Source organism: Quercus robur, chromosome 4 (assembly GCF_932294415.1).
Source record: "Quercus robur chromosome 4, dhQueRobu3.1, whole genome shotgun sequence".
Taxonomy (NCBI): domain Eukaryota; kingdom Viridiplantae; phylum Streptophyta; class Magnoliopsida; order Fagales; family Fagaceae; genus Quercus; species Quercus robur.
The window spans coordinates 81,290,826-81,304,910 of NC_065537.1; the positions used below are offsets into that span (position 1 = coordinate 81,290,826).

At 32.6% G+C, this 14,085-nt stretch overlaps 2 protein-coding genes across 21 annotated transcripts in view; one reads left to right on the forward strand and one right to left on the reverse strand.

The window, feature by feature from the left end:
* LOC126724263 (putative disease resistance protein RGA4) overlaps nucleotides 1–14,085 on the reverse strand; it is a 149,556-nt gene that overhangs the window by 55,530 nt on the left and 79,941 nt on the right. The gene's annotated exons all lie outside the window — the stretch shown is intronic.
* On the forward strand, nucleotides 1,632–6,901 carry LOC126724291 (wall-associated receptor kinase-like 8). Of its 4 annotated transcripts, none has more exons than XM_050428884.1 (3): nucleotides 1,632–1,779; nucleotides 5,744–5,816; nucleotides 5,904–6,901. In XM_050428884.1, the coding sequence occupies exon 3, from the start codon at nucleotides 5,974–5,976 to the stop codon at nucleotides 6,625–6,627; it is 654 nt and encodes a 217-aa protein (XP_050284841.1). In that variant the 5' UTR covers nucleotides 1,632–1,779; nucleotides 5,744–5,816; nucleotides 5,904–5,973; the 3' UTR covers nucleotides 6,628–6,901. The 4 variants fall into 4 exon arrangements, with proteins under 4 accessions (XP_050284841.1, XP_050284838.1, XP_050284840.1 ...); XM_050428881.1 differs by having other exon boundaries at nucleotides 5,990–6,901; XM_050428883.1 differs by lacking the exon at nucleotides 1,632–1,779 and adding an exon at nucleotides 4,076–4,667.

A 14,085-nucleotide genomic window follows, 5' to 3' on the forward strand; every position in this document is an offset into this window, starting at 1 on the left:
ATTATAATCCAATTTTGCACCATGAGTCTAAATTTATGTGGGTACTACACCATAATTATCTACTTAAGATTGTGTCATGTGTCTACTTAAGTTTTTTAATCTTTGTGTCAAGTGAGTTAATAAGTGCATAATACTAAGAATTTAATATTAATAAACTATTAAAAAAAAATCACATATACTCAATAAAAATCACCACATGTTTCTCAAAAATTAAATAAAATAAAAATCATCACATAACAAAAATCACCACACGTTCTATTTTATTAAAAATTAGAAAAAAAAAAGATCATAAGTAGTATTAAATTTAGGTAAGAATTTTAATATGTGAATAATTACGTTTACTTTAAAAAAATAATTTGACTAATTATCTTTATTTTATGATAAAAATTGTGTTTAATTTTAAATGTGTCTATATGTATGCATGAATGCATGTGTTACATGCTTTAAAAAAAATTAATTTGACTAATTATTTATATTTTTACAATAAAAATTTGGTTTAGTTTTAAATGCATCTATGCGATTGCATGGAGTTATATACTAATATACATGGTGGAAATAAAATATGTTGTACAGGGTTAATTACAAGAGAAAAAAGATCAAATTTCAGCTCAAGTAGATTTTTTTATAATTTAAATTTTAGAAAAGGCAACACAGGACAAGTGGTTATCTCTTCTTTGTTGTGGTTAATCTTATATAAGCCTTGAGATATTATTAAATGAATGAATGCATTCCTTTTTCACTATTTAGGTGAGGCGAGAAACAAATGGATAAAGTGATACATTCATTGTCTTTTCCTTACCATAAATCTCCAAGCAAACGAAAAGGATGAATTGAAGCAAATAAGATCGCAGAAAATATTGAACTCGTAATAATTAGATAGTTTCAATCATTTTCTGTGCAAGACCAAATAGGATTGCTTCAGCCATTATTTCTTAGTGGCCAAAGGAACGCTGAAAGAGTGAGAGGAGAGGTAGAAAATAATGCTGCAGTGAAGGAGGAGACTGAGTTTCTTGGGCCTTGGGCCCCTTCTGCAGTGAACCACAGGCTTAGTTGAAAATTATTGTCCCAGTCATATCATTCTTTCCAACAATGGTAGACCATGTCCAAAATTTGGGCCCCTGAGTGAGAACTGATCTAAATTGGAGTGTAATTTAGTCACATCTGCTCCCCAAGAAAGCTAATGACATCGATGACATTAAAACTCAGTAGTCCTTCACATAATTGTCTTTGTTAACAGAACACAATTGAACGTGTATTTAAAAAAATAATAATAATAATAACAGTTTATAATATGAACCCTTCAAAGTAGAATTCTAAAGCAATATTCAATAGTTTGGTTGCTGAAAAGATGAGTAAAATTTAACAAGAAATGCTGTCAATTTCTTTGAAGCATTGAATGCGTACCAAGTGAAAGAACATGGCATTGTTTATAGGTCCCACGTGCATTACTAAATGTCACACTTTTATTATAGCATCGTATGTTCTTTAGTTGTTGCCCTTTTATACCATATACACATATAGGTTTTCGGTCTTGGTCCCATAATGGACTGGACCGCACCAAACAGTGGCTAATTATATATAAATTTTAATATTTTATATTTATATATAAAAAAAATAAAAATAATAAAACCCAAAAACTCTCTCATGTCCCATGATCTCTCTCTCATTCTCTGTCTCACTTGTTTTTGTGGTATTGTTATACATGAAAGACTAGGGGCTAGCTATGCTTAGGCAACGACTTCCTCTATGGCTCTCACCTTACTTAATTGCTTTAAAAAGGTAAGAGTTTCAATTGAACAATTAGATACAAAATATAATTTTTTTAAAAAAATTAGTTTTTCTTACTTGTATAAAATTCTAGACATGAAAATAATATGAACCGAGATGATTTAAACTCTTGAATAATATTTTGGCAAAAAAAAATTATTTTCAGTCTTGAAATATAATCTATTTTCAATTCTTTCCCTTAAAGTTTAAGAGGTTTTATTCCCTTTCTTGAAAATTTATAATGACCATCTATCTGTTATCGTTATGTTTTTGTCCTATGATTTAAAAAAAAAAAAAAAAAAAAAATCCTTAATAAGATTGAAGGAAAACACCAATTGTAGAGAATTTGAATTGTTTATGGAAGAATGAGAATGAAGATAAAACTTGATTATAATATAATCCATAATGAATTGTCTCCAACGTTCTTTCTCTACAAATGCTTGAGATATAGCATAAACAACAATAGCCACCAGCAGATGACAGCTCCCTCGGTACCATTGGTTTCACAGGCTTCTACTTACATAGAAATCTTGAGCTAATAAAAACTGAGAAGGTGACAAGTTGATCTTATTTGGCAAATCTTTTATAAAGAAACAACTTTAATTGGAGGGCTGTTTTACCCAATTTGTAATGTTCCACTGCAAACATTACTTCAGCCATAGAATAGTACACTATAGGAAACACGAGGTGTAATGGGGTCCTACAAGATATTACACTTTAATTAACATTTTTTCGAAAGCTACATACTATAGGCCAAATTTTACAAATACAAACCCTGTGAAATATTTGAAAGACGAATCCTCTTGACCTTAAAATCCGATGTTGCTGTGAGACCAAACAATGTATACCTTGCTACACTCTTCCGAAACCATTTAGGTAACATCATTCGTGCATGGACTGGGATTGATGTAAAAGGTAATCCTCTTTACCCTGAAGCCAAAGCAACACTCCTGGTTTTACCAATGCTATTCCCATCTCCTCTAATCCTACCTTTCTTTTACCGATGGAAAAGGTAGATGGGATAGTCCCTAGGTCTTCCTCTTGATAAATTCGTATTATTTTGCAAAATTATAAAAAAATAAAAATAAAAAATAAAACTAGCAATAGAAGAGACTAAACCTTCTGCCAAGTTTTATGCCATTAACAACTACCCGTCTCTAAATCACATTTGAAAGTATACTCATCATACTTTGCAAAATCATAAACTAACATAGCCTGTACAAACTAACATAGAAATTATACAAGTATGCAAGTATGCGTGGTCAAAATTGAAGTTCTAAGAGTTGCTCACTATTCGTGAAATCTGCACTGATCATATCATCACCATTAGCTATTTTCCTAGTTGATCTAAATGACCCAAGTGTAATACCAGAATCAACCCAACACTGAGTTGGCTAGGCTGACCATAGATTGACTGTTCTAGATTGGCTAATCTCACAACTAAATATTATGAGTGAGAAAAAAATAAAATAAAAAGGAAAGAAAAATAAACAACCACATACAAGAGAGATCACCAAGAATTTACGTGGTTCAGCCATTGGCCTACATCGACGGGTGGCGACAAGAAGAAATTTTCACTAACAAATATGGAGAGTACAAAGGTGGTGTAGAACCACTCTCACAAGACAACCATGAGTAAAGAGCTTTTCTTTGCCACTAATGTGATCTTGTATTGTAAAAGTTTGATTTTAATGTGCAGGGTAACTAACAATTCAAAAAACAAAGAAAACCATTGACAGCAGCAAGATAATCAAGTGTAGACCTTTAGAGAGTGTCCCAATTGGCAACCAATCCTGTTGGAGTTAAGCTGCAAGGGTAGGAGAAGGAAATGCAGGGGATCCAAGCTTCTTTTGAAAAAATAGAGAAGGTGCATGTCCATGGCTGGTTGTTTCAGCTGAGCTTTTTCTTCCTTTTTAATCCTTTTGTGGATATTCACAAAATAAACATGACACTCACAAAATTTCAAGAATGAATTCCTTTAATTGTATGTGCATGCATGCAAGTCAAATACATATTATACATGAACAGAAGCTCTATGTAGATATTGCATTCACCTTTGAACCTCCTAAGTCCTAACACCAAGCAAAGTGACTTTGTACCTTTTCATAGAATTGTAAAATGAATGATATTCACATATAAATTGATAGGCATCACACCTAGAAGTGATCCCTATTGCTATAATATCAAAAGAGCATCGTAAATAACATAAAAATAAATAAATAAATAAACAAAATTTTAATTTTTAATCAAAAGAATCTATTATTGATCTAGAAGCTCCAGGAAAGCCTCCTTGACATACCATCCGTTCTCTAACTTCAAACTATTGGGATGGTTGAAATGACAGCCTTCCTTTAATAAAATGTGAATGTCTTTGTATTTAATAAATTGATTTAAAAAAAAAAAAATGAGAGGAAAAATCAGAAATGGGAAATGGAGATCATGAGAATGGCACATATCAACTAAACGGCAAAAATATATATTGCAGCTTTCAGGATGTTCCCTATTGGCTATTACATAGCATCTTCTAGCTTTGAGATTTCTCTCTGTTAGTATTCTTAGAATTTACAATCAGGTGGCAGAGTTGGCCAATAGAGAGGCTGTGGTGAAGGATATTCAATAGTTTTACAAATGTTTGGGTTTGACAGGTAGATGGATGTCTTGGCAGAGTCTGGATCCCTAGCAACCCTTGCCTGTAAGTTATTTATGAACATTAGCTTGGATAACAGGCAGCGAACTCTGAATCTTATACTCTTTTCTTCCTGTATTGTTTTGGTTCCTTCATTTCAATGTACAAAAAAATGAATGGCAAGACAAAGCACATTGTTGGTGTTTGAAAAGCAGTAGAAATCATGTTCTGGAAAGCAAGTAAACTTTGAAACGGGAAGCTTTTATAGTCAAAGGTATATCGATTTGTTGTTCTATCCCATTTTCTTTTCTTCCATTCAGAATTAGGCTTCTGGGTTGTCCTTATTTAGAAGTCCTTAAGTACAAGCTCATTAGTAAAGGCATGACACATTCACAGGTAGTTCAAAATGAATAAACTAGAATTCTAATTCTTATATATATTTCCTTCTTGTCATTTCCATATAAAATGATTTGCTTTTTGTTAAAGTATGCAAGGAGGTTTTATTTGTTTGGAACTGTTAAAAGACTTTTTTTTGCTTGGTTTGATCTGTCCATTAGAACTGATTTCATTCAGCCTACTCAATTCAGGCATGGATTAAGTGCTGGCTGAAGGATATCAGGGGAAATTTAAAGAACTTAAAGTACATATAGTTGTCATTTGTCTTTATTTTATGGTCTATTTGAACTAAATGTTGAGTTCTGTCCAAACTTCTAAATTTTTTCTTATATTCACTCAATTGATCATAAGTTCGTTTAACCAAAACTTTTAAATGTGTACAATGAAGTTGAGTGAACAAGATACTTTTGTCTTCATTGTTAATTACACCGAACGATTACAAATAAAAGTTCTTAAACAAAATACAATTAAACTTTTCATTACAAAGAAATGTCTATCTTGGAATTTAGCTTTTCATAAAAACCCAAACAGATTGCTTAAGGCAACTTGTGGCTGGAGTATGGATTTGGATTTGGACTTTGGATTGCTTGTGTTGTGGTTTGTCATCAAGTATCAAATTATGACTAATACCACATAAAGAGTATGACCAAAATTGTAAAGTTGCTTTCTAGTACAACTTGCAACAAAACTGCTAATAGCATCAATTAAGAATTTTAGGTTGGCTTTCTCTGAAGGTACTTGAAATTTCCCCCTTTTAATTCCAAATGTGAATTTTCTCCTCTACTCATGATATGAATTATGGAGAGTTAACTATCCACTTAAAATGGATTTAGACCAATTGCTTATCATTATGTAAATATATCATGATTAGCAAAGACTTAGCTCTAGTATATCTTAGATGTAATTTTAGTTAAAAGATTCATGTGCTTACTATACTATTAGTTGTTGATGCAGGTTAAGATTCTCCTGAATACTCTCTTGCTACAGGTTATGAGTCTTTGGAATAGCATAATGGGGATGATAAAAGGTGAGAAAATCTTAAAGTATTTTACTTCCAAATTAACAATAACATCAAGAAACTATTTCACTAACTTTATGTTTTTTTTTGTGGAAGATTATGTACTCTTTGATTTGTAATAGAAGAAATATGAGATGGAATATACGAAGTGATAGTCACTTGTTCAATGATTCTATTGACAGAGAAGAGAATCAAGATGGAGAAAGCAATGCAGGTATTTGAGGCCAAAGAAGAGTACTTCATCCAGAATGGAGCAATCTTACTAGAGAAGCAAATCTCCTGCAACCAAGGTAGAGATATAGAGACAATTGGGGTTTTCTTTGCCAAGGACATTCAACAAGCTGAAAATAACTATGATCCTGATCTAATACTTGGTGCTGAAATTGGAACAGTCTACAAAGGAAAACTAGATGATCGGCAAGTTGCTATTAAAGTTAAAGGCCCTCTTAGACTTTGGTCCTTTGAGAAGACAATAGATTTCTTCTTAAATCAAGTTGCAATAAAACAATTGATCAGTAACAAGAATGTTTTCAGAATCTATGGTTGCTGCCTGGAAACTGAAATTTCCATCCTGGTTTTTGAGCTCATCTCCAACAACACTCTTTTTGATAATCTCCATGGTAAAGGCAAATGGGTTCCTCGCCTGATCTCATGGCTTGACCGTGTGAGAATTGCCGTGGAGACATACTATGCTATTTGTTACATGCATTGTGGCAGGTCAAGACCAATAGTACATTTGGATAAATCTTTCACTGCCAAACTATCTAATTTTGGTTTTGTGGTTTCAATTGCACCAGGAGAAAGACTTTTTTCAAGGTAATTCAGTTTTGGATAAGAGCAGCTTATAAAATTCAATTAACCCTTGGTTAGCACAATTAGTTGGTGACCACCATTCAATTCTTATAAAATTCAAGATTTGTGGCTTTCTAGATGAGTCAAATGAATATCTTAAACGACCAGACCTGTGGTCAATTAGCATAAGAGCAGCTTGAGAATACTGAAATGTTTTAGATTGGGTTGATTGGATTGAATTGTAATTTTATGCGACTATTGTTTGGCATTTACTTTACTAGGTTGAATTTATTGTGTCTTCATTTTTTTTTTTTTTTTGGTTTAGTACCTAAAAGAAAAAAAAAACCCTTTTTTAATTAATAGTATTTAATTAAAAAGCACAAAAAAGGTGGTGAACACCCTAAAGAAACAAAAAAAAAGTAAAATGGCAGAAAAACTATCAAAAGTTCAATGAATCCAAGAAGTCTAAGCAGTTCTCAGTAGAGAAAATATTGGAAGTCGAAGGCAACATGGACATAAGCCTTGTTGGCCCTATTTCAATAATAATTTGATTTGTGTGAATCCTACAATTTATGTAGTGTTAGTTCTTAGTGAAGTATATACAATGAAATTTTTCATTACAAAGAAACTTCTATCTTTTGGATTTTAGCCTTAATAAAAATACTAATAGATTGTATAAGGCTTTAACAACTTGTGGCTAGATAAAGAGGTTTTGTTGTGGGTTTGGGTCGTGAGTATGGATTTAGCACCCATACTCATGTGGTAGTAGCATCCATTTCGGGGAATGGGCAGACTAGTAGTGTGAGGGGCAACTATGTAGTAAGTTAGGAAATGTTTCAAAGTTCTAAGAAAAATAGCATCTCGAGTTTTAGAAACTCGAGATCCATATTAAAACCCGAGTCCCCAAGACTCGCTTTGCGAGTGTTTGGCTAGACGATTTGGATTGAAAATGCCACATAGATCTCGAGTTTTTAAGACTCGGGTTTTATGCAAAAAAAAAAAAAAAAAAAAAAAAAAAAAAAATCTCCTATAGTGGCGTTTTTAAGTCCTATAGTGACGTTTTAAAGCCCTATAGCGGCGTTTTCTCGCAAAATTTTTTTATAAGTGTGATCAACCGATATTAGGTTCAGGGAGTCTTATAGTGGCGTTTTTAAGCCATATAATGACGTTTTAAAGCCCTATAGCGGCATTTTCCTGCAAAAAAATTTATAAGTGTGATCACCCCATACCAGGTTCTGAGAGTCCTATAGTGGCGTTTTTAAGCCCTATAATGACGTTTTAAAGCTTTATAGCGGCGTATTTCTACCATTTATAGAAATCGAGTTTTTGAAACTCGATTTCCACGTGAATTTTTTTCCACATCAGACCCATTCGCTTACAAATTGAGACTTAAAAACTCGAGTTTTATCTTGGAACTCAAGTTTTAGATACTCGAGATGCTAGTTTTTAGTATTGTTTTGAAACGTGACAACTAACTAAATTTTTTGATATTTATTATTATTTGGAAAGGGTGTTCCACCCATTTCCATTCAAACCCAAATGACATTACACACACAATCTCATTGCAGAAAAGTCCAATAATCTTCCAAGAAGTGAGCAACTAGCACAAATAAGTAACACAAATGACTGAACCAAAATGACCCCAGTCGCAACAATAATGAAGAAATCCAATGACTTACAGAGTATTTGAACCCATTTTTCCAAATTCCAGCAACCTTCCTTCCAATTAACTGAGCTCTCCTCACCACATTCCAAGTACTCCTAACAATCAGAGTCACCGAAAGACACATAATTTTACAGAAATTTTGAAAGAAGAGAATTGTATAGAAAAACTTCATGAATATCTTTGTAAACGTGGTTAATGACTACATGCAGACATATATGCCAAAACCCATAAATTCTCTCAACTGGGTAACCAAAATAAATCAAATGTTGATGGGCTAGAGTGACTGAGTGAGAGTGAGAGTGAGAGTGAGAGCCAGAAATTTGTCATACCTGAGCTTTGAAGCGAGAGAGAGAGAGAGAGAGAGAGAGAGAGGGAGAGGGATAAAAACAAAGCAATGTGATTGATTGTGACTCTCTATTAATTTACAAGGCACTCGATTTCCGGTATATCGATTACCATTGAAAAAAATTCAATGTTACCCTTTTACCCCTTTTAGTTATCACCAGGTCCTGTACTATGATCCAGGGGCAGATTCGTCCATTAACAACATCTCTTAACCAAAATAGGCTCCACCATTGTAAACTCTCACTTCGGCCCATCAAAGGGTAGAGAGCTGGGAGCCCATTGGCCTTGAAAATCTATTTTCGAACCAAACTAATATCTTATACTAAAAAAAAAAATTAGTATTGCTATTGAAAAAATTTAAAAATAAACTTCATGATTTAAAAAAAAAAAAAATTCATTATCTGACTTACCCTATTTTTTTAATGACAAAATTTTTTTTTGGGAGAAAATTTAGTGATAAAAGGTAGGTTATAAATTTTATGTTATAACATGGAACTCATCAATATCAATGCAAATGACCCAACCATATAACTATTGGCAGTTTAGGCTTAGTGAAAAGGTACAGATAGACTCGAGCATGCTAGAAAAAATCTTGAACAGATGATCGAGCTATGAAAAATATATAAATAATTAAATCTAACTAGGAATTACTTTCGCAGAAGTTGTAGCGTAGAAATTGATATATTGTTTACTTTATTATATTTAAGATTTTTGCTATCAAAAGCCGTAACTAATATATATTTGATATTTTTTTCTTTCCTCTTGTCGAGAGTCATTTTTTTTATGTAACAAATATTTCAAATCAATGAAATATATCTACCTTCTTCTTCTTTTCTTTTTTTATTTAATAATAGCCACATTCTTTATTTATGTGATAGAGATCTCTCCTTTGAACTTGAATTAAGATTAATGTGGGTTCTAATTAGCTTAGCTGGTAAAGTCTCTGATGGTTGAATAAGAGATCTGGGGTTCAATCCTCGCCTACACTAAAAACTGATTGGTGTCTTAGTTTGGTGATAAAAAGCTATCATCAGGAACGGATACTATAAGTTGAAACTCTCTCAAAAAAGAAAAAAAAAAGAATTAAGATTAATTTTTAAGAGTAATTTTATGACCACAATATTTTCACAACAAGTTCTAAGTTATTGATTATAATTGATTCTAATCTAGGCTCACCGTTGACATCACTTTTTTACTTATCAACAACAGTTTGCTACCTAAGATTTGTTGCGAAAATATTATTGATGTGACGTTACATATTTAAAGGAAGTCTACAACCATTAGGAAAAATATCAAATTCATAAGGATTTTTGTGTATAGAGCACCCACAAGAGATGGGTCTGTCCAAATAATCACATTATCAAAGTACGAAAAACTACAAGCTTTTGGTTAGTACATTACAAGCTCCACGGGTCAAATTCACTCTTACTGATTTGGTTGTGTAGTGAACTAGTGGCCCCTGTTACTTTCTTTAACGAGCTCATGTGCTCAACCAGTCCACTGACTATTCTAATGTTTATGTGACATTCTAAAGAGTAAAGAATAATATGCTGCCTTAGCTCTGAAGCATGTGTGACAATTTGCCTAGACTCTCTTTTTTGGCCTCTTCTCAACTCAAAATTGAGAGCAATTATGGCATGGAAGATCTGTGCCACACAATTTCAACTGAGGCAGGCAGGCACACTCCTTATGATCCCACAAACTACAATCTCACAAAGCATGACACTCAGCTTTTAGTGATGCTCAGAACTTTGAAGTACAACACTCGCAAGAAAATTGTGTTTAATATAAGAATATATATTTGAAAAATAAGTTTGGATATGTAGGGACAATTAATTAATTAATTAATTAAAAGTTTGATACATTAGTTTGTAAGATGGTACTAAATTATAATACATCTAATGTGTCACTTATTCTTTTATTTTATTTTTTTTTTTTTTTGATTTTTTATGCTTGACATATAAAGTTGATTAAGAGTGCACAAGGGTAAGCAATCCCACATGTACAGGGAGTTGCTGGTGCTAAAAAATGTAAATTCTTATTCTATAGGTTCATTGATGGAGGAGTTAAGTGTTGCATGACACCAAGAGCTTTCTTTGACTTGCTTATCCAGCCTTTCTTATAAGATTTATTAGATTATTGTTTTTTAATGAATTATGGCCTTGAGTCTAATCTATACATATCTAAAAGCTAAAGCGTAGTATTTATTTTCTATTTTTTCACACATAAAATGTTCTCTCTCTCTCTCTATATATATATATATATATTTTTTTTTTTTCCTGTTTTTGGTTTTTTTTCTCGCATCTCTACTTTAGGTTGATGAACTTTTGTATTTTTTAGAATTCTCCTTTGATTTGATACGATTTAGTTTTGAGTTTTATGTTGTTATCTTTTTTATTCTCATTGATTGTCAAATATTATCCTATTGCATTATAAAAATAGTATATAAAATAATGTTATTTTATTACATAGCATAACTAAAATAATTTAGTGTTTATCGCTATACATTTCATTTTTACTATTTTTTCTTCTTATCCTATTTTATTCAACATTTAAATTTAGCAACATCCTCCATATCATTAAATTATTTGTATTTTGTCTCTTTTTCTTTTAAATTAAACATATAATATTTTATTTAAATTCAATAAATAAAAATTGTTCTTATTTGTGTTGAATCCAATATATTGAAACATTGGACCTAAATCCAAACATAATTTAACTAATAAAAAATGCAACAAATAAGCCTATTTAAACCAACGTTAGATATGCATCTTTGGTTCAATATGCCAAAGAAAACGATAAGATGAGGCACTAACACGCAATGATCCAACCCAATCAAACACCAAATTAGTGTTTATTGTTACAACAAATTGTTGGATAATATATAGTTTTGCAAAGGCACTAAAAGAAAGTTTACAAAAAATCAACAATTCTAGCTACCATCAACTCTGTAGTTTAAGATTTGATAAACCACAGGGACCAGGGTGAATACCACGATATTTATATGTTGCAAATAAAAGTGTTGAATTCATGAATTATTATAAATTTATAATTTGTTATTTTGTTTTTCTATCATTTATTGGAGGGCTATTCTAGCCTTCAGGCCCATGCAAGGTATCACTACAATGTAATGGGCCAATGGAGAAATTTGAAGGCCCAAAAGTCATTGCAACAAAAATGTTATAGAGCTACTAATTTTATTAACAAAATAAAAGTAATTTAATGTGACAATAAGTATAATTTTTGTTACATCAACAATAGGAACAAGGTGGACCGAATTAGAACGAATGGACGGAATAGGACCCAAGTGGACAAAATGGACCGAACAGCATGAATTTGGACCGAGGTGGACATGCTGGACCGATGTGGACTGAATAGGAGTAATGTGGACTAAATAGGACCGAAGTGGACAGAATGGACCGAATAGGACCAATGTGGAACGAATAGAGCCAATGTGGACTGAGTGGACCGAATTAGACCGACGTAGACTGTATAAGACGGAATGGGCCAAATTGGACCGAATAGAACTTTAATGGACAAAAGGACTAAATAGGACCTAATAGGACTGAATAAGACCAAAGTAGATAGAATGGACCTAATGGGACCACACTGGACCGAATAGGATGGAGGTGGACATACTGGACCGAATAGGAGTACTGTGGATTGAATAGGACCGAAGTGGACAGAATAGACCGAATAGAACCAAAGTGTACAAAATGAACCGAATCAGACCATAGTGGACCAAATGGCCCGAATAGGACTGACGTGGATCAAAGTGGACCGAATACGACCAACGTGGACCGAAGAGAGCAAATGTGGACTGAGTAGATCGCAGTAGACTGAAGTGGAAAAAATAGGACCAATGTGGACTAAGTAGAGCCAATGTAGACTCAATGGACCAAATTAGACCGAACTGGACTGAATAAGACCGAATGGGCCGAATTGGACCGAATAAAATTTTAGTGGACTGAATGAACTAAATAGGATTGAATGGGACCAAATTGGACCGAAGAGGATTGAATGGACCAAATAGAACCAATATGGTCCGAATTAAACGTTTGAATATTTATCATTTTTATTGCATTTTTATGTTCATATTTGTAATTTGTAATTTCTATTTTAGTTTTTTTTTTTTAACTCCAAAAAAAAGATTTTAGCCCAAATGTAATAAATTTCATATTTTTCAACCAAAAAATAAAGAAAATTTTTTTGGGAGCTAAACTTGAAATGAAAACCTACAAAAAGAATCAAGTTAAGACTCAATTAGTTTAAAATGGACAGAAGGGTGACTGAAATTGACTGAGTGGACCAAATTGGACCGAAGTAAACATAATTGGACTGAATAGAAAATTTTTAATTTTAAGGAAGAGCAAGTTATCTTCAAAAAATTTTAGAGAAAAAATTATTCATTATATTACAATATAAAATAATTATTTATTCCCATGCATTGCGTGGATTTGCGACTAGTTCGTATAATGTTGACTTTGGTCCAAACTTGAAAATTCTTTCTTATATTAGCTCAACCAATCAGTTGACCAAAATTTGTAAATGTGTACAGTGAAGTTGATCAAGTGAACAACAAACTTTTGTCTTCATCCTCGGTTATACCGAACGAACGATTACAAATAAAAGTTCTTAAACAAATACTTGCAACGAATCTTTTCATTACAAAGAAATTTCTAATTAGTCCACCTGTTGGGTAATTATCTTGTTCTGCTTTGTACCTGTGCCATTCCTATCTCCTCTAATCCTACCTTTCTTTTACCGGTGGAGAAGGTAGATGGGTTAGTCCAAAGGTCTTCCTCTTAATAAATTCGTATTATTTAGCAAAAAAAAAAAAAAAAAAAAAAAACTAGCAATAGAAGAGATTAAACCTTCTGCCTAGTTTTATGCCTTCTGCAAAATCACAAACTAACATAGAAATTATACAAGTATGCAAGTATGCGTGGTCAGAATTGAAGTTCTAAGAGTTGCTCACTATCGGTGAAATCTACATTGATCATATCATCACCATTAGGTATTTTCCTAGTTGATCTAAATGACCCAAGTGTAATACCAGAATCAACCCAACACTGAGTTCGCTAGGCTGACCATAAATTGACTATTGTGGGAAAGGGTATTTGGATACACTCCTGCTTAAGATCTATTTATAAAAATATTACGTCTTTAGAAAAATCTCACAAATAAATATTATGAGCGGAAAAAAATAAATAAATAAATAAACAACCACATACAAGAGAGAATACCAAGGATTTACGTGGTTCGGCCTTTGGCCTACATCCACGGGCGGTGACAAGGAGAGTTTTACTAACAAATATGGAGAGTACAAAGGTGGTGTAGAACCACTCACAAACCCAAACCCCAATACACCCAAATAACTCTTTATCAAATGGTTCTCTCTCAACTCTAACATAATTCAGAGGTAATGTGCAAAATAGTAGTGCAAAAGGATTGTATATAGTTAGTTAGACAACG